At 33.3% G+C, this 20,734-nt stretch overlaps 2 protein-coding genes across 3 annotated transcripts; one reads left to right on the forward strand and one right to left on the reverse strand.

Moving 5' to 3' along the window:
• Positions 1-105: 105 nt before the first annotated feature.
• On the reverse strand, positions 106-8,431 carry LOC133690785 (serine/threonine-protein kinase VIK-like). The gene is made up of 11 exons (XM_062111048.1): positions 8,396-8,431; positions 7,876-8,112; positions 7,261-7,356; positions 6,384-6,464; positions 6,105-6,217; positions 5,452-5,611; positions 5,303-5,382; positions 1,036-1,148; positions 844-929; positions 589-707; positions 106-244 (listed from the first exon to the last, which is right to left on the reverse strand). The coding sequence occupies exons 1-11, from the start codon at positions 8,429-8,431 to the stop codon at positions 106-108; spliced, it is 1,260 nt and encodes a 419-aa protein (XP_061967032.1).
• Positions 8,432-13,463: 5,032 nt separating this feature from the next.
• On the forward strand, positions 13,464-15,675 carry LOC133691928 (uncharacterized). 2 transcript variants are annotated; one of them, XM_062112555.1, is made up of 2 exons: positions 13,464-13,919; positions 15,163-15,675. In XM_062112555.1, exons 1-2 carry the CDS (start codon positions 13,649-13,651, stop codon positions 15,381-15,383), a joined length of 492 nt encoding a protein of 163 aa, XP_061968539.1. In that variant the 5' UTR covers positions 13,464-13,648; the 3' UTR covers positions 15,384-15,675. The 2 variants fall into 2 exon arrangements, with proteins under 2 accessions (XP_061968539.1, XP_061968540.1); XM_062112556.1 differs by having other exon boundaries at positions 13,470-13,919; positions 15,169-15,675.
• The last annotated feature ends 5,059 nt before the right edge of the window (positions 15,676-20,734 follow it).

Raw genomic sequence — 20,734 nt, forward strand, 5'->3', positions numbered from 1 at the left:
ATAAATCAAATACAGAAAGGAGAATACAGGGTGAAAAGGAGAACACACATTCAGTATGGTGAAAATTGGAGTCGGGATGTGTATGTGTTGCTGTTCAGTTAATCTCTATAAGATGCAACAGGAACAACAGCCCCCTGCGTCTTTCTTGCTTTGGAAACTCTCCTGGATCGACTCTAGCTTTGATATTATCTCTTCAAATGTTGGTCGACTTTCAGGATTCTTGTGCCAACACTCTCGAAGAAGCCTAAATCAAGTGAAAGCAAGCAGTCATGAGCATAATCAAGCAAACTAAATTGTAGAGTTTTAGATAAAGCCTTGGCAGTATGGCGTGCGTGTGTCCAGAACCAAAGAGTTCCAGAAATAATGAGACCTGGTTGCAGAATGCCATTCTCAGAACAGAATATTGACCAGCATTTATAACCAACCTAAAACTCCTCAGAGCCCCACTACTGTTTTCATTAATAGTTCTATCTAGCGGCATGCCTTTTCAAATAAATCAAGGCACCGTGAGGGCTGCAGTTGTTATGCTGAATTGCAGTTCATCTTGTGCTGGTAAATAAAACACAATGAAAGAGAAGGAAAGCTAACATCTTAATTGGATCTGGGTAAACAAATGAGGATAGAGATGGTCGAGCATCTTCAAATGCCCGCTTGTCTGCAATATGCTCAGGGAGTGCTGTTCTATTTGATGGCCCTCCTTGGAAGATCTGTCAACAAATATAAACCAGCATGAACAAGATCATGATATAATCAGAATACGAAAACTATCATGCTCTTTATTGTTCCATGTACAAGTCACAACAATGTTGATTTCAAATGAACCCAAAGCTTGAATTCGGTTACCTCATGTACTATGAGGGCAAAGGAGAAGACATCAACACTTTTCCCATAGGATTCTCGACGATATACCTCAGGTGCCATGTAGCGATCTGTAATATCCCATAACATTGGCCACAACAAATGACGTGATCTTTACATGGCAAAAGATCTTTAGTTCTAACAGATACATTAATTCAATAAGAAAGAAAGGCTTACATGAACCTGTTCCTCCAGTCATCATGTAACCTTGGTCATCCTTTTCCTGTGCAATTTTGCTTAAGCCGAAGTCTGTAACCTTAAGGTGTCCAGACTCATCTTGTAACACATTCCTAGCAACATTAAGTTGAAAAAAAACCTTTGAGTTTTTTCATTTGTCATTTTCTCCTTTCGCTTACATGGAGGGAGGTAAAGTGATGCAGTGAGCAATCATTTATATTTTTTATGTTGGCTGACGGTATTCCCGTTATTTTCTTCTAAAAGGCTAATTATAGCTATATTAGGAACTTTCTAGTTGTCTTGGAAGACAACTTCTATTAATGTTTTATTTACATTATGTTTTAAGTTTGACAGTTACTTTTCCTTAGTTTATATTCTATTATTGTGACTGTTGGTGGCAGATTATGATTTCTTTATAGCTTGAACGTTATCAAGCTCGAGAAGAGTAAGGTTCAAGTTATGGAAATTCTAAAAGTGACTCCGACGACGTTGATCCTTTCGTCAATTGTCAAGATCAAGAAGGCAAATTGATTGAAATGTTTTTTCAATCTTCAGATGATATAAAGAATGAATTACCAGAATTTAATTTAAGGCCATCTTCAACCTGAAAAATTTCTTGATTAGCTTAGTGCTATTGAGAAAGTCTTTGATTACAAAGAAATTCCTGAAAACAAAAAAAATGAAGCTGGTAGCTATAAGATTGTAAGTCCAAGAGATGCGACTTCGAAAAGGAAAAGCAAAAATTACAGAATATGGGAGAATAAAGTCCAGACTTAAAGAGAAACTCCTTCATTCTGATTTACACAGCATTTTCTCTCGGTTTAATAATCTTCAACAAGAACATAAGAGAGTGATTAACTATGCTAAAGAGTTTTAAAAGTTAATGGCTCACAATGATACTCAAGAAATTGAAGAACAACTGGCTGCAAGATTTGTGGGGGGTGGGTTTGAAACTTTCAATTCACAAGATTTAGAAGTTGAATGATGCTTAGCAATTAGCATTAAAGTTGGATGCTAAACTTGCACGAAGTGGGCCAAATAAACATTTTGAAGTACAAATCATAATTCCTCATCCAAGGCTGGAAACTCTGAAACAAAACTTGGAAGTTCTATATATGAAAGAACAAATTAGCCTCCACAAAGCAAGATGGTGGGAAAAATAACCGCACTCATAGGTCAGCAACTTACTTCAAATATGGTCAAGTTGGCCATCTTGCAAACGAGTGCCTAAAACATCGAGTGAACCTTATTCATTCAGAACAAGGTGAGGAGTGCATTGATGATTCTTAAGAGCCTATCTATGATGATGAAAAGGAAGACTAACGTGAGGAGATTGGGCCTGAGGTGGGAGAATTTTTTATGATATGTAGATCACTTGCCACTTTGAAACAAGATTGCAATGACGATTCATTTTGTACGATTGGATTGAAAATTAGAGATGTACCTAGGTTGGTTAATTTTTTTTTATAAAACAAGGCTGTTGGTTTTATAAGATTTTCTAGACTCTTTCCTCTTTAATCTTGTTGCATTTCCAAGAATAGGTTGTTATTCATGATATATATATATATATATATATTTTGTAGCCCTTGATTTTAGCTAAGAAAAAAACACTTTATGATCCTATTATATGTTGATTATGAAAGTTTTTAGTTGGATTATAGTCTTGTGGTTTTTCTCACATTGAGTTTTCCATGTAAAATTTTTTGTTGTTGATTTGTGTGATCAATTGCTTAATTTTATTTGTTGGTTGATCCTAATTTTAATTTCATCAAGAAAGGAGAATTGTAATTTATGAATTGTGAATTTGGTTAGATTGATATTGTTTTTCCAATAAAGTGGTATCAGAGTACTGGTTGTGTAGATTATTTTTTTTGTGTAGTTAAAATATAATATGAAGATTTTACTGCCTTCAATTATTTTATATCAAAAACAATGATGGAAGATCACCTTCATTGCAATGATTTGGCTTTATCGCTATAGTGCAAAGGAAAAAACACTGACAATATGGAGGAGGTAAAATGAAATGTGCTTAATAGAAAAGCAACTGCTAATGTTCTAAATTGAGTGTCTTTTAATTCCATTGACTATATTTCTCAAGAACATAACTACTGTAAAATTTTAAAGATATTAGAAGAAACCTTTGCTAAGAAGATTACATAAAATAAAGCTTTTGCGATTTGAGATCTTGTAAATTTGAAGAGCAAAGATGGTGAAGATACTTCAGTGCACATAAATAAATTTTAAGGGTTTTTGAATTACATGTCATTGATGAATCTTGAGATAGCTGATGAGATAAAAACATTAGTTCTATTGAGTTTATTATTAGATAGTTGAAAGATATTGGTGGTGTCACGTAATAATTCTACTCTGAATGGAAAGCTTACTTTGAAGACAATTGCCATGATCAATTTTTCTCTATAATTTTCTTATGGCTTTGATGTTCCAAAAAAATATGAAAAGAAAAAGATATTTTTTATGCATACTTAAGAGTGTTTAGTTGTAGGGTATTTGTACATATTTCTAAAGATGAAAGATCTAAACTTGGTAGCAAGACAAAGTGATGTGTTTTCTTGGGTTTTAAAGATGATGACTTTGGTTATACGTTATATATAAAAAAGAGTTGTGAGAAGTAAAGGTGTTTTTTTTTAATATCAAACTATTAAAGATTTTGAACAAAAAGATAAAAATAGAATCTACTAATTTTATTCTTGCAAATTCAAATTCAATAACTAGTCCATAGTTATATTTGATGTCTTTTTTTGATGTCATTTAATCATGAAGGAGATTTGTAAAATGATGATAATAGAAGTTTGCCTTTTGGACTATTAGTTGATGATCCTGAGCCAGCTAATGATAATGATGATGTTATTTTTAAACATGTTATTCAAGAAGCTCTAATTGAGCCATAATTAAGGAGTTTCATTAGAACTCACTAAGCTTCCACTATATATTCTCCTCGTGAGTATGAGCTAGTTACTAATAGGGGAGAGCTAAAATTTTTTGATGAAGTTATGTCATATAAGAAGAAAATTGAGTGGTTGATAGCCATGTAATAAGCGATGAAATTCTTGCGTGGAAACCACACTTTCGAGTTAGTAAAACTTTCTAAAAGCAAGAGATCACTCTAGAATCAATGGGTGTTCATGTTGAAAATTGATAAAAATTGCTCACAACCAAGATATGAAAGATTGGTTGTAAAAGATTTCGGTTAGAAAAAAGCTATTGATTTTAAAGAAATCTTTTTACCCTTGCTCAAGATATCTTCAATCCGAGTTATGCTCGGTTTAACTGCTATTTTGACTTGTCTTAGGAGATCTACATGGATTACCCTTAAAAGTCTAAAGTGAAAGGCATAAAGTAATTAGTTTGTAAGCTAAAGAAGAGTTTGTATGGGTTGACGTAAGCTCCAACGTAAGTTTACAAGAGTTTGTATATTGTAGCCCTTAGTTTTAGCTAATAAGAAAAAACTTTGTGATCCTATTATTTGTTGATAGTGAAAGTTTTACGTGGACTACAGTTGACTTTTTCTATATCATCGGGGTTTTCACATAAATTTTTTTGGTGTTGATTTATATTATTAATAGTTTAATTTTGTTAATAGATTCATTCTAATTTTAATTGTGCAAAAAGGTAAAAAGAATTGAAACTTGTAAATTATGAATTTAGTTAGATTGATGTTCTTTTCCTAACAAAAGCGAGTCAGAAACTCTTGTAATTTGACATGCAAGCCAAGTATCGAACACAATCAGCATGAAACAGAAATATCCAGATAGCAATATACCTTGGTGTCAAATCCCGGTGTATAATAGCACGTGGTTTGTGTTGATGCAGATAATTCATGCCCCTGCAAGTTTTCATGATCAATGACAGAGGGTTTAGCGTGTGGAGGCCACATGATTTCGATTCAAATGAGTAGAAGCAGAATAATTAATTAATAGGGTAATACACAACAGGAAATGCTACTGCATCGAATTGCTTGTAATTTCTTCGGAGAATTCAACAAGAAGGCAGCTTTAATGGAAAGAAATGGAGTTTTTGTCAGATAGATTCTATAATGATCTAATCAACTCAAGAAAGCTAAATTTCAACTACTTGGCAAAATCTCCTCTATAACGACATTATCTTTGCTGTAACAAAAATACATTTCAGGATGCTCTTGGAGTTGAATTAACGACATAATCTTTTTTTTTTCAAGTTTGTTCGAAGAAAATGCTTAAGCTTTTATTTGCAAACTTCAAGTACAGGAAGCATTCTTTGAACATCTTACCTTGCAATATCTAAAGCATACGAAACTGCTGTTTCCTGATCAAGTCTTCCCTTCCGTTTTAGGATGTCATACAAACTTCCCTAACACGTTCATATCGGAGGAAAAAATCAGTGGAGCAAATTCTAGTCTGGAGTCAACGAAACAAATACCAAAAAGGTCCAGTCATGATTGAAAATTGGATAACCCACATCGCGAAGGTACTCCGTCAGGAAGATCAACCGATCGGAGTGCTTTAGAACACCAAGGAACTGCACTATATTAGGGTGGCGCAACTTTTGCCACAGCCCCAGTTCCTTCAGAAAGGTATTCCTGTGAAATTAACGTGCTGAGAAGATGAACTTAAGATAAAATCTGAAAATAGTTAAAGTTGCTAGAATCAGTCTATACTCAATAGCCACCTAGTTGATCTACATTTATTAACATCATTACTGTATTTTTCGTTGTTTTCTTTTCCTTCTCGTTTTTTCTTGGTGCAGTAGTTTCATAGTTTTATCAACTTGAAAAAGGTCATTTCAGATAGTAAGATCATTCTTTGAACATATTGAAAAACATGGATTCTTATCTTGAATTTACTACCTTCTTCATTGTTCTCTTTTCTTCTCTTGATTTCTTAGAGAAATAGTTTCACGGTTTTTTTTACTTGAACGAGGACATTTTCTGGTAGGCAGATCATTCTCTAAACTAAGAAAAACTTTGATTTAATGTCCTAAATTTTAAGATGTGTATAATTTGAATATTTATAAGATATAGGACAATGAAACAGAGAGAGAACATGCCACACAACTTCAGGTATGAAACTTACCTCACCCTTGGATCTGATGCAATGGAGGAACGGATCGTCTTTGCTGCTACTTCTGTACCACGCCATTTGACTAAGTAAACTTCACCATATGATCCCTGCAATGCCTTCTTGATCTAAGTCAATGGGATCATCACAATAACATTATTAAGTGAAGACGATATTGGTGGTGAAGGTTAAATATCTCAATGGAGCTCCTACGACCCAAAGGACGTGGGGCAATCAAAAAGGTTTTCATGGGCCCTAAGTTTGCCTTTAGAAATCGGGATATCCAGTAATTACTTCTCCAATGAGTATTGCATCATCCATGCCCACTTCAGAGTAATCAATCTCATAGCACGCAGTCTGGGAGTCAAGTCCTACCTGTCCCAGTGAAAATAACAACATAAAAGCAGATCATGATAGGGAAATTGAATGTGAAACACTGATTGATCAATATTACTACACCCATGGAGTTCCCAAAATAGTTTGGTCCTATAACATTCCATATGAACTAATGGAAAAACACTTATTTATCCATCACTAATATAAACAAGCGCCTTAATCGTTGAACCATCTAGGTAGTGGGCCAGTAGTAAGAGCTTGGGACCAAGAGGTTTGCTCCCTCTATGGTCTCAGGTTCAAGCCTTGTGGTTGCTCATATGATGGCCACTAGAGGCTTACATGGTCGTTAACTTCAGGTTCTGTGGGATTAGTCGAGGTGCGCGCAAGCTGACCCGGACATCCACGTTAAACTAAAAAAAAAAAAGCCTTAATCGTTGCAATTCTGACAGCACTACACCATTAAGTCCATAGTTTTAATTGACCATGCAACATATGAACAGTAGGTCAGTGCATACAGTAGGTATACACAATGTGCAAATAAACAGTAGGTCAGTGCTGAATGCTATATACGATATTGAAGTTAATTAAAATAGGTATATGTTTGAGAAAGTGTCCTCCATTTTTCAATTCGTTAGAAATATCCTGAAAATTACACGTAAAGTGATATTTCTCATTTGAGTTAACCTGAAAATCTTGGCCAGGTATACCAATTATCTAAGGAGAAATGCAGATAAAAAAAAGCATATGATGGATATATATATATATATATATATAGCATTAGGTCTGTCTCCTTTACATAAATTAGTACAGCATATATGCAAAGGAAGTGCGATACCGGATCTATTCCGCCTCGAGCTTCCAAAATCTTGCAAATACCTTCGTGACCAAAGCTACGAGCATCTGACAGAGGCTGAAGATTTTCTAATGTCAACTACACTTAATTTCAGAATAAAAATGACAGAATTCCAAAAATCTGACTACTACTCTACGGATGTGATAATAATAGCAATCTGACAGAAATTTAGGGAAACCCTGTATGTGAGAGTACAGTTATGCGATACACAGAATATGTTTTTTGTTACACTCGCTTGAAGACTAAAGTTTAAATACAAAGTTCATAGTAAGAAGAATTTTCATTAAAATTCATATCTGTAATTCTTTTCACTCATTCAAATTTGTTGTGTTTTTATGTTGTTATCATCCCTATAGCTTCCGCTGCATCAATTGAAACGTGCCAAGCAAGCATGATTATCAACCATATAACAAAATAGAGACATAGTTTTAGTTTCTTAATATATCTGCCGCTAGCTCTGACTGCCTCTGAGCAATGAGACCTTACCATTTAGCACATACCTTCCACAGCTAAACACATTAATTAGTTGCCAATGTGTCTTCTTCTTAATGCATGGCAAGCAAATAGATATCAAGTTTAGAGATGAGAAAAACTTACAGTGCGACCCCAGCGATCAATAGAATTCACATCTGCTCCTTTCTCAAGAAGTAGTATCACAACCTCTGTACAGCCTTCACAAGACGCCAAATGAAGAGCTGTTCTCTTATCATAATCGGCCAGATTGGGTTCCACACCTTTTTCTAACTCCTGCAACACTCCAGCTTTGTCACCCTTGCTTGAACAAGAAAGCAGCCGGTATGGACCTTCGGAGTCGATTGCTTGTGATTGAATCCTCTGATATACAAAACCACAGTGAAATTGTCTTAATTTGTAATGAAAAACTTAGCAGAAATAAAGCTCATTGATCATCAGCTGCTTTGTTTCATCGTACCCAAAATCTCAATAAAGCGCACAAAGATTATATAAAGCAACAAAGAAAGCTAGTTCATTGATCATCACTTGGATGTATGATGAGCTTCCACCGTCAAAACTTGAACAAAAGAAAAAATGATTCCCTAAATTAATATTCTTCCTTTAAGTGCCTTACATAACTGCATGCATGTAAATGTCATAAAACTTGAAAATACACAGAAAATCCTTCATAAGACCCCATTTCCGTGAAGGTACGTAAGGATGGATAAAGCTAGATTCAGCAGTTGCAAAGATCAATGCCATAACACAAACCCTTTTCTCTCCTCGATGCAGAACTAATTCTTGTTAATAATAAATAAAAAGTCGATTCTTATTAATATAGACCATGCAAACAAATTAAACCTAGTCCAAAAACTATAGTAAATGCTTATCCTCGAAATGATTCGAAAATTATCTGAAATATATACTCAAAACACTACTAAGTCACAAATATCACAGAATTCAGTCTATTTAATGAAGAAAATTATAACTTGACTCACAAAATGAGATGATTATTATATATAGAATAAATAAAATACTTGTTATAAGCCCTTGACATAATTTAAAAAGGAAAAATCTGTACCTGACTCAAGATAACAAGCTCTATTCATTTCAAGAATCGAATTAAATATCAAACAGGCCTCCAAATACGCATAAATTAACATTAAAAGACATAAAGAAGTGAAGTAAGTACCTTTGAGGGGAGGGAAGAACCATTGCAACCTTCCATGAATCAAAAACAATCAGAGGAAGCAATCTCTCTGGCCAGAAAAATAAATAAATAAACACACGAAGTAAAAAAAGAAAATCAATTTCAACACAAAAGGAAAATAAAACCAAACAAAAGTACTAATACATGGAGCGGAGTACATTTTCGATTATTACATGTAATAGTACTAATACATGCATAAGCCCAGCTAAGCTTACAATAGACGCGAAGACATTTAATGCATTTTCGATTAAATAATGACACTAACAACAACAATCCAAAATCTATTTTTTGTTGAATTCGGTGTAACCGAGGGTTACTATCGTGTCCTGTCTCGTCTAAATAATGATTCACTTGGATTTCTACGTCTCCAGGTATTGGATTGGAAGGAGGTATAAAAATACTATTTGGTTGAAGAGAAAACTGAGAATTATAACTTCTTTAAATTTTCTCGACGACCAAACAATTTTTTCCCCTCCTCTTGTTTTATCTGGAGAGCGATGAGGGTTTTGGAGTTTTGGTTGGAAGTTTGTTTTTGGCGGGTTTTCTTCTGTTTTAATTAAACGGTAGCGTTTCGTTTTGTTTCAAGTCTTGGCTTTTTATTACTATTACATTAGCAAAAGCGAATTGGGAGGGAAAAACACGTTTACTGTTAGAGAATTCACTGTTTATTGAAACAGTTTAATAACCAATTTATCTTTCCAAAACAAACAAATTAATAGATGAACCAGCTATTAAGAGTACTATAATTTTTTTTATAATACTAATCAGTAATTATTAGATTAATAGGGAATAACTAAGATTTTTTTGTATTTTAAAAATATAATGAAATAATTAAATTACCTTTAAAAATAAAACTTATTTAACTCACATTAATGATTTTTTTTTATCTTTTTAATCTTATCTTTTAGTTGCTATTAGGTTGATTGAGAAAAAATTAGATATTTTAATATATACAAAATATAATTAAAAAATCAAAGTTGGCTAGCGCATGCATGTACCAATGGGTGGAAGGTGTCTATGGTCTTCTAGCAATGTGTGTTGCATCTTTTAATGTCTAAACGACAACTTCCACGATGACATTGGAAGCATCGAGGTGTCTCCTTCCACATGAGGTGACAGTGTGTCGCCGGTGGCCTCTTCTTTTTTATTTTTTTATTTTCTCTTTTCTCCCCTCAAGATTCACTCTAGCCATTTAAAATGCTAGAGTTGTCCTTTTATTTATTGACATTGTAACTTTGATCCTTATTTATTTGATTTCTAATTTTTATTCTTTGCTTTTTTTATATTAAATTTTGATTCATTTTCAATTACATCCTTGAATCCATAATTGTAATTTGTTATTTTAAAAAATATGGTACTGATCATTTCTTTTGATTTTGATTTTTTGTTTTGGATTCTTTTGTAAATTTGTTTTTTCTTTTCAATTTTCCCCTTCAATTAAAAACTTTAGGCTGGCCTCTCATTTATTTTTTTATTTTAAATTTGATCTTCATTCTTTTAATTCCTTTTTTTAGATCATTTTGTATAATTTTTTTTTTCAATTTTATCATTTGACATTTGATTTGTTGGAAATTGAGTTTTATGATTTTTCTAGGTGAGGTGATTTTGGTTTAACGACTCAGATCACGGGTATGAAAAATTAACACTCTTCCCCTTATGATTATACTACATAAAGATATGATTATACTACATAAAGATCAAGGTTGTAAGCCATGAATATACATAACTCAAAAGCTTAAATAAGTGAAAATCACACGCGTTAGTATACAACCTTCCTTTTCTTCTTCTCTTTTCTTCTCTTATCTTTTCTCAATAACTATATTGGTCTTAATTTTTTTTATTTACTGACATTAAGAACTTTTAATTAAGTACAATAATTTAAATTCTGTCAATTTTTATGTTATTTGATTATGTATTCTTTAACTTTGATCATTTTAAATTGATTTTTTAAGGGGAAATCACATTATTAATGCATTAGCTTTTCACTTTTTATGCATAAGATTTTAACATTTTTAACCATATTATATTAAGGCTATTTATTTTTATTGAGAATGTTAAAATAGTCATTTCATTGTTCTAACTCATAAGATAAAAAGTGAAAATTTAATGTATTCGCAATGAAATCTCTTCTATTTTAATAGAGTTTAAATGTATGAAGTGTTTCTATTTATAGATAAATTTTTTACATTTGTAATATATATTTTGAATACATTTGAATATTTGAAAACACAATCACACATTAGTATTGTCTTCGAGTGGATTGATTTTTGATTGAGCAAATTATTTTGATTTGAATTGTGCATGATTATCAGTTGTATTTGTTGTTGTGGTTTCTGCTAAATGAGGTGTTGAGTTAGCACTTGATTGCTGAGAAATAGATGATGTCTTAATAGCTCCCCGCAGTCACAACGAGAGTTAACGAACGTTGAGAGTGCTTCGTAGAAAACTGAACTTGGGATCAAGAAGTGGTTTTGGTGAAGGTGTTGCAAGTTGATCACGTGATGAGATGAACTTAAGATGAGCATTAGAAGCTACTATCATAGATAAAGTGAAAATCTATTTCAATGTGTTTTGTTCATTCATGAAACACTTGGTTGCTGGTGAGGTAGGTTGTGCTGATGTTGCCGCACCATAAGGTAGGTGATAAGGAGATGGGAGAACCAAGTTCTTGTAATAGAGATTGTATCCATAGAAGCTTTGCAGTGGTGTTGGCACCAATACGATATTCAACTTCAGTGTTGTTGCAAGAGATAGTTGGTTGCTTGCGGGAGCTCCAAGAAATGAGATTTGATCCAACAAAGGTGCCATAACCACCGGTAGACTGTCTGTCATTAGTAGAGTCAACCCAATCTGCATCAGAAAGTGCTTTTATTTGAGAGATGTTTATATTTTCAAAATAGCGTAAGATTCGTTTAACAACACTCAAATGGTCAGTGGTGGGAGAATATTACATAAATTGATAAACTTAACTAACAACATAGAAAATATCAGGACAAGTAAATGATAGTTATTGAAGTGAGGCGCCAACAGTACCATATTTTGACATCATATTGGTCTCGTGAATTGTGATAACTTTGTGGTGGAGGCCATTGGTAAGGAAACTAGTTTGACATCATACATATTGGTCTTGTGAAGAAGATCATTGATGTAGAGTTGTTGGCTTAGATTTAGGCAATAAGAACCAGGAGAGGCTTCAACGTCTAAGAAGAAACTTAATTAACTAGCTAAGATCTTTAAGTACAAATTCATAGTGAAGTTGAGTAATAAAAGTGCATATGTCTTAGAACTGACAAAACCGAATGAGTGAAGCTTGGAACCGAGATGAGAAAACCATGCTCGCAAAGATTGTTTGAGGCCGTATAAGGTTTTCTGTAAATGACAAATATGTTCAAGAAAGTATATATGAGAGAATCCAGGTTGTTGAGTCATGTAAGCATCTTTATTGAGATCACCATGATGCAGGAACTCAATTTTTAACAAGTTAATGTATAGGCCATTGAGATTGAACTGCAATGGATAGAATAATCCGAGTCGTAATTGATTTAACCACTGCACTGAAAGTGTCACTATAATCAATTCCTTGTTATTGATGAAAACCTTTAGCAATAAAGCGAGCCTTATAACATTCAATGGTGTCATTAACATGTTATTTAATATAAAAGATCTATTTGCAGAAAAAAAATATTTATGTGTGATTGTTTGGGAACTAAAATCCAAGTGTCATTCTTCATAGGTACAGAGAATTCATTATTCATGGAACTATGCCATTCTGGAAACTTCAAAGCAGCAGTGAAAGCAGTTGGCTCAGTGAGGGGAGGTGCAGTAACAATAAAAAGAGCATGCTTGCCCGAAGCAATAAAATCAGGGGAAGTTGCTCGGGTTTGAAGATGTTATTGTGGGATCTAGTTGTCATATGATGATTCTATACGAGGACAGCGAAGATAAGACTTTTTGAGACTGCTGTAGAAATAAGGTTGAACAAGGGTGTTGTGATTCATTGAAGATCTTTGTAGTGGGTTGTTGCGAGGTAGACAGGTTGTTCCTGGAAGGTAAAGTATCGGTCGAGTTGTCCAGTTTGGATCAAAATAAAATTAAAATATTAAAACTCTATTTAGCTTGTAATTGTTTTACGAAGAGAATTTATGGTTCAGGATGTAATTAAAAAATATCTTTAGATCTGTTTTGATAATTTTATTATAAGAAAAAATAAGTTTTAAACCTATAAAATCTAAACAATAAAAAAATATTTTTTTTTCTTGCACATGGAAGCTTTTAAAATTCCCACGTATATTTTTTTTTGATAAAAGGTAAGAATAAAATGACAATCATGTAATTATAATATTTTTTATTTTAATGTAACAACAAATTTTTAATAGGATGTAAATTTTAATTATAAAATAAAATTAAAATATATTAATATTAAAAATAAATTTAAAAAATAATTTATACAACTAACTAACTAAGTGTCCATATATGGATCGGGCTGGGTGGTGCAGTCAGTGTCAGTGTAGACCTCCGCTTCTCTGCTCCAGTATTATATTCTACGCTCAAAATGAAAAACCCAACCCCACCCCTCCAAAACAAAAAAATTACGAGAAGAAAAGGAAGCTCAAAAAACTGTTTCAAATTTCAAAAACCCAAAAAATACCCTCCAAAACCCTCCTCTCGCTCTTCTTCTATACTCCACATTTACAGATCCAAACAAGCATGTCGTCTAACAATCCGAACCAAACCATTCGGAGCCCAGAAAAACCCGAATCTAAATTCGAAGACGAGGCGGAGGAGGAGGAGGAAGCGGAGGAATTGGAGCAGTTGGAGACACAAGTGAAGCAAATGGCAAAGAAGATTCTCGAGTACAGAGCCACTTTACCTGATCAACTGAAAACTACTCTCGCTTTGCTTCTTTCTTCGCAACGACCCATCTTACCTGATTGCGATTCCGGCTCGAATCCTGGGCCCTCCGGTGAACTTAACCCAGGTTAGTTAGTTATCGTCTTCTCTTTTAGGGTTTGAAATGTAATCTGGGTTAAGAAAGTGAAAATTGTGTGCTAGTGTTTTTGGGTGCTCAAATATTTGGTGATTTGTGTGCTGTTTCTTTTGAAGTTTAACTTAATTGCAAAATTTGTTGATTAGAAGTGTTAATGTGTTGTTGGGCCAGCTTAATTTTAATGTTATTTTGTATTAGTACGTAAAAGATTAGGTCGTAAACCGTTGCTCAAGGTCAGTTAAAGATTTTAATTTTAGGTATGGACTCGAATGATATGCCATTTACAAGTATCATGGAAGTATTATTATTATGATTGTCGTGTAATTTAATTGACGACGACTTAATTAATTAATTAATTCAAGTTGATATTTGAGATCAGTTAATTCATGCTGCATTGCCTAACGTTAATGAATAATTTTAGCTTTAGGCCAATGGATGTGCCGTCTACAAGCTGTGTTGAATTATATCGAGCAATGCACTGTGGTTCTTTCAGCTCTTCCCTTTTTTTTCCAATCAAGAGGAAATAATTTTTAGAGGGATTCTATGTAAATTGGAAAGCTAAGGAAGCTAGGAAGGCAGACATTGTTCTAAGAGCTGAATGAAGATGAAGTTTGTGGTTTTCTGCTGATTTCTATGGAAATAGAGGTAGTCAGATTTTCACATCTTTGGTTCGTTAGTGTGATAAGTATAGAATATAACACTAGCATGATAGGAAATGATATAATTTGAAGCTTGTTGTCTTCGTCCAATACTGCACTTATATTTACTCTTTGGAGGTTCATCGGCGCAATTGTTTGATTGCAATTCTTTTTCATCCTAAAGAACGAACTGTGTTTTCCGGTTTTCCTTGTTCCTTTACTTTTAACTTGAGAAAGTGACATGACGATGTTTGCATTCAAGGCTTTAGAGCTATCTTGGTAGGGAATAATATAATCTATATTTTATTTAATAGCTTAAACTACCTTACTTTATAGTTTAAACTTTTTATCTACTTTATAGTTTAAGCTTTTTATTTGAGATGGTTCTTTTTCATAATATTAAATTTTTAATGATTAAATAATCATAAGTTTGAATTTTACTTTTTATTTTTAATTAAAATTAGTTAATAATATAACATAGTATAAGATTATGTAAATTTCAAGTTAAAATACTGAGATCTTTTTTGACACCTTGTTCTAAATTTATAGATTTTTTATTGTGATTGTTGCACTGACGATATCATAACATTATGGAGATTCAGGAGGACAGGACAAATCCAGTAGAGCGGCATTACTAACAAAAGAAGACCGGAAGACTGCCGAGAAAGTACATTTGTTGAAAGAGAAAATTTCTAGCAATGTCTCTACAATGCCTGTAGTTTTAAAGAGGATGAAAGATTGTATTTCTAGGATTAACAAACTAGATTCCTACAATGGAAGCATACATCCGGCTTTTAAAAAGAAAAAGACAAGCTGAGTTTGCTGTAGTTTTAGCATTTGGTGTTAATTTCAAGGTGAATGACTAGAGTTGCGTATGATTGTCTTCTATTTGTACAATAGATCCATGATCCTGCTGCGGAAAGGAAGGGCTTGCTAACCAAAGTAGCCTAACAGTCCTGGATTTAGGTGTTTTCCCTGTACTACAATTACCCGAAAGCATCAATTTTAATGTGGAGGATAGGTGTTGATAGCTTTCCAGCAAGACATCTTGCATCGACTTGATGCAATAATTATTTAATTGCAAGATGGGATAAGCTATTGACTTGCCACCTGTGTTACTAAGATTCTCATTTACCTATCAGCTACATTCAGGCTGTCTGGACATGATTGTGATCTTCAAACAATTGATTTGCCTGTCGGAAAAATGGCGGATTGAATGCATTCTTGTAGTCTGTGTAGTTGGTTTGGCTGTATACCCGAGACATCATAGGCAATTCCAAAATAACTTTAAAAATATAATAGCATTTTTAATTGGCCAATGTTATTTAGAAGAGTTAAATTGTTGATATGGTTTTTTAATAGTGTAATAAACATGGTTTCTTATGTATTTTAATATATTTAATATTAATATATATTTAATGTATTCAATGAAAAAAAGTTATTTTTAACAATCTATTTGTATTTTAATATATTTAATATTAATGTTTTTTGTTGTTTTTTTTAAAAAATCATTGAGGGGAAAAGTTTAATAACGTACAAGCACATTCAACTTACCAGCTCCTGTTCTGGCACAACTGGTATTGGTAATAGCTGGTGGACAAACATGTGTTCTTCTTTCTGTAAAATTAACTTAACCCAACATCAGTTTCATTCTTGAATGATTGCAAAAAAAAATAAAAATCTTACAAGGCGATCTCTTAAGCTCGTAATCAAGGACGTCAGAAATATAAGTTTATTTGCTGAAAGTTTTGTAAGACAGGCAGAAATTAAGGGAAAAGGGCAATGTCTTTTAAGCAAAGAACTGCACCAGGTATGACTGATAATGAAATATTAGCTTGAACAATTCTTATAAAATCAATTTTCATCATAGGCGTAAAAGAAATACCTTTCTCAGGGGAGGGTTTACTGTCCTGTCCAAGTTCAAGATGTAATTAGCACCTGTTGTGTGCAGCCTCTGTGCAAGCTGCATGTGGAGGCAGCTATCAGCAGAATTGAGCTGGAGATTGCTATCGAAAGAACAAGAAGAAAACACACAGCCAATAGCAGCTTTAAGACACCATCAAAGAGATTTATGGAAGTTCCCAATATGTTGTTATAGAGAAACTCATTAAACTCGACAGTATTTACAAATTATTTACTTAGAAGCCCTCAATTTATACTACAAAATGAATAAAAAATGCAGTATTTATACAACTTCAGATCCTAGTTTCCCAGATCAGGAGCTGTCTAGTTTCCCTGCCACTGATTGATCACTTCTCCTACCTGCTAATCCAATTACAAATCTCGAAAAGCTTCAATTATAACTTCCAAATCACTGATTAAAGGTAAATATCATGTTTTTCCTCATTCGAGCGAGGTTTATTCCTCAAAAATCTGCCACGTTTCAGCTTCAGAATCTTAAGCATTGATCCCAGATTTACACTCACACCTTTAGAATCACTATGGTGCCACAGGGCCATAACCACTGGGCATAAAAGTTTCCCTTAGGATTCTAGCATTCAATTAAAACCTACCCCATGGCGGATCATCTTACTAAAAAAACCCTGCTAGAAACAAAAGATTTCCTCTAGTCCCAATCACGAAATTAGCCGGTTCTGCCACATCTCCACAACAACAAACTTAGGCAAGAGCGGCAAGCTCAGCAAAGAAAATGGTTGCTAGAAATAAGTAACGGAGTGATTGGTGCGGTGGAGATGAGTAACATTCCCTCTTCCACAGGGACTCTTTATTATTTAACACGGTATACATCTAATTCTATTTTAATTCCTTATAAATTAATGAAAGTAATGATGCTTAAATCTTCCTTTTAAGTTTCTATTGATAACAAAACTAATATCAAAGATTCAGGATCAAAGTTTAACAGCTTCAACTCGGTTGTCTTTTCCAATTATTCGCGATTTCAAGCAAGTTTGGACAGGGGGTGATTTCAGCTAGCTTAAAAACCTTACCATGCTAAAACAGAAAATTCAATAAATGTCGAAAGCTCTTGAAGAACATAGCAGAGTGCTAATGTAGCTATCCGGTATTTTCAATATTGTATCCACCAACTTTCTAGCATAGGTTGCATTTCTTCCCTTCAAAAACATACCCAAGTAACAACCTAACAATTCGCATTGTGGCCACAGAATCGATGACCATTGCCAAATCCATCTCACTGAAAATGTTTGTCAGAATACAGATTAGGTGCAAAACAAAGACAGCAGGATTAACCTGAAATGAAGCCATCAATGTGAATGCAATATTTCCTTTCTGTACTGCATCAGCTTTTCGGGTAGCAAAGCTTTTCCCATCACGTATTCGTTGAACTGTGTATATAATTGGCAATAAAAGAGTATGGACAAACATAAACCACATGTAATATCAGTTTAGCTGTCATGCTCCATCAGCAGGAAAGTGAGCCCAAAAAAACGTCAGAAGAAGGAAATATATTATGCAACCCATTTATTTTCTCTTTAAAAGAAGAACTTATGGCAAGGTTCCCTCTTCTCAAATAACTGACTTGGCAGGGTACAATCTACTACCGCTATCCTCTATGCTTCATTTCAAAACCACGAATGCTGGGTCAGGTTTTTTCAAAACCTCCACTGAGCTTGTGCATGTATTCTATAGTAAGAATGCCCAACCCATCTCAAAGAGCACCTATAGCATATGGTGAAGCATACAGGAATTGCAAATTGATTACATGTGTAATGACTGAACATATCACTACATAAACTTGATAAAGGTCTCTCTCTTAAAGATGATGGACTGAAAAGGTAAGACAAGATGATCTAAAACTTGATTAAACACACACACACACACACACACACACACACACACACACACACACACACACACACATATATTGACTTTAAAGGGAAAGGCATTATTGATGCAAACAAAAGCATCATCGGTACCTGACAATGAACTGCGAAGAAACATTTCAATTGAACTGTACACTTATATTCTCCTTTATTTCGTAAGTTATACATATTTTCTTCTTTTCTGAACAAGAAGAAAGTCAGAAATTTGAAGAACTTATAGGATCAATTTGTCTTTAGACTCTAGAGAACAAGGTTGCTTCACTGCTTCTTGCAGAACTTGTTGATAACTTGAGATGGAGACTGGATGTGGGATAATTTTCACTAATTTCTTGTGGCACATACTATTAGAGAGAAGACGAGCCTACCAAGCAGGAAGGGATAACAGAGTATGACAAATAGTGGTTGCTTCTACTTGGACATATTGCAATTGTTACATGAATCATGAATCATGAAGATTGAACGGAGGTAACCTCTGAGCATAACAAAACTAAGGGTAACACATGGTTTTTATCCAAAGATTAGGCATCACGGGTTATACTTACTGTTAAGATCCCCCGCAAGAAGAAAACAAGCATGCAAGCTATGGACAAGTTTAAGGCAATCAACTGTTTTTGATGCTGCAGCCAGTGCCTGCGCATAACATCACAGTGTAATAATGTGTAAGATAGCTATGTTTCTGTTCCCAACAAAAGAGTCAGCTTCATGTTAGCTTAAAATAAAATAAAAATTACAGAAATACGAATGTTTGTACAAGATAATTGAATAGACAAAAACCAAAAGTGATAAATCTGAAGGAATTATGTCGATTTATATATATAGGAATTGATAATGTGTTTTCTAAAAGAGAAAAATGTAATCATAAATTCAAAATATGACATATATTGGATGGTATTTTCTTATAAAAGTATTGAGATGGTAACATATTAAACTAACAAGGATAAACCCAAATTAATTGGCTAAATTTATGACTCGAATTATAAAATCATGATGAACTCATTAAAAAACCTAAAAAAAAAATTATGATTCTCAATTCCAAGGGTATCTTTGATTTAATGGCATCGAATGTTCCTTTGTGGACTAAAAGTTGGACAATAATTTTTATGAGTTTATTTGTCTTAGAATGTATTGTTGTATTAACAATCATATTTATTATTCAATTTTAAAGTATTTTCCTCAACCAATACTTATATATATATCAATCGATAAAGACTTATATATGCATAAGTATTATTAGAGGACAATTTATTCATGATTCAAGTTATTTATATCACATGAATGGAACATTTTGTTACCCTTTATCAACACCTACAAGTAATGACTTTAAAGGTTCATATATGTTAGGAATTATTGATGCATATTTGACTTGTGCATTTAAAAACAAAAAAGGTTTTAATTTTTAAAAACCAAATATAGGATAAGGTGTTACTCTCAATCAACATATAAAGTAATGAATTGTTATAAGTTCATATTGATAATTAAAAGTTTTACTTGGAAATTAAACAAACATGGTTTGGAAAAAAAAGTACATGTAAAAGCATTTGAATATCAACCTTTAAAAGGCCTTGTAATACGAGTTAAACCTTTATTGAATTTTATAAACAAGCTATAAATTCTAATGCAAATGTATGTATGAGTGTGAAATTCATGCATGAATAACACAAATAAATGACAAAGAATTTAGATATCAGTAAGATGTAAGGTTGAGGGATTCAGCCTAAATGCATAAATACAACAAAAAATAAAAAATATTTAAAAACACATTTGTGATGCATATACATTCATTATACATGAAAATTAAGCGCACGGGCAATTCGAATGCCCACATACATATATGCAATCAATCTAAAAAAAAATATTCATAATACACCTCCAAATCAATCATAAACCAAAATAATAATTTGAAAATCATTTAGGATTCGAAATGGATATTTTAGAGTGGCTAAGATGGGTAAGAAATTGTTGAAGCAATAGATGGAAATGGTGAAATAATGCTAGAAAAGTTAGTAGCGACGACTCAGATTACATCAAGTCTTTTAAATTAATGGCAGGAACAGGAGGTGTATGGTTATATTCGTAGGATGCACCACTTTCTCTTGGTAGTGACAGTACAAGTCACCTTTATTTAGAAGAGGAGGTTGATGGCCAGGAAATTTTGACCTTTTTTGCTTATGATGTTGTATTGTTTGGACATGTCTTTAGGCTTAATGGTGGGGAGATAAGGCACATGAATATGTTTGCATGCTGCGCCACTTCCCCTTCTTTCTCCTAGTGGTAGCGGTGTTAATCATCGTCAATTGGTGAGAGAGATTTAGCACCAGAAAATTTCAATAATATTTTATTTCTATCTCTGACAATTTTTTTTTCC

Source organism: Populus nigra, chromosome 4 (assembly GCF_951802175.1).
Source record: "Populus nigra chromosome 4, ddPopNigr1.1, whole genome shotgun sequence".
Classification (NCBI taxonomy): Eukaryota; Viridiplantae; Streptophyta; class Magnoliopsida; order Malpighiales; family Salicaceae; genus Populus; species Populus nigra.

Coding starts and splice junctions, on each gene's coding strand:
- LOC133690785 (XM_062111048.1), bottom strand. CDS start 8,431: ATGGGGTCTTATGAAGGATTTTCTGTGTATTTTCAA. Junction 6,465..7,260: donor CTCGAGGCGGAATAGATCCG/GTATCGCACTTC, acceptor TCACTGGGACAG/GTAGGACTTGACTCCCAGAC. Junction 1,149..5,302: donor TATGCTTTAGATATTGCAAG/GTAAGATGTTCA, acceptor TAATGTTGCTAG/GAATGTGTTACAAGATGAGT.
- LOC133691928 (XM_062112555.1), top strand. CDS start 13,649: ATGTCGTCTAACAATCCGAACCAAACCATTCGGAGCCCAGAAAAACCC. Junction 13,920..15,162: donor CTCCGGTGAACTTAACCCAG/GTTAGTTAGTTA, acceptor AACATTATGGAG/ATTCAGGAGGACAGGACAAA.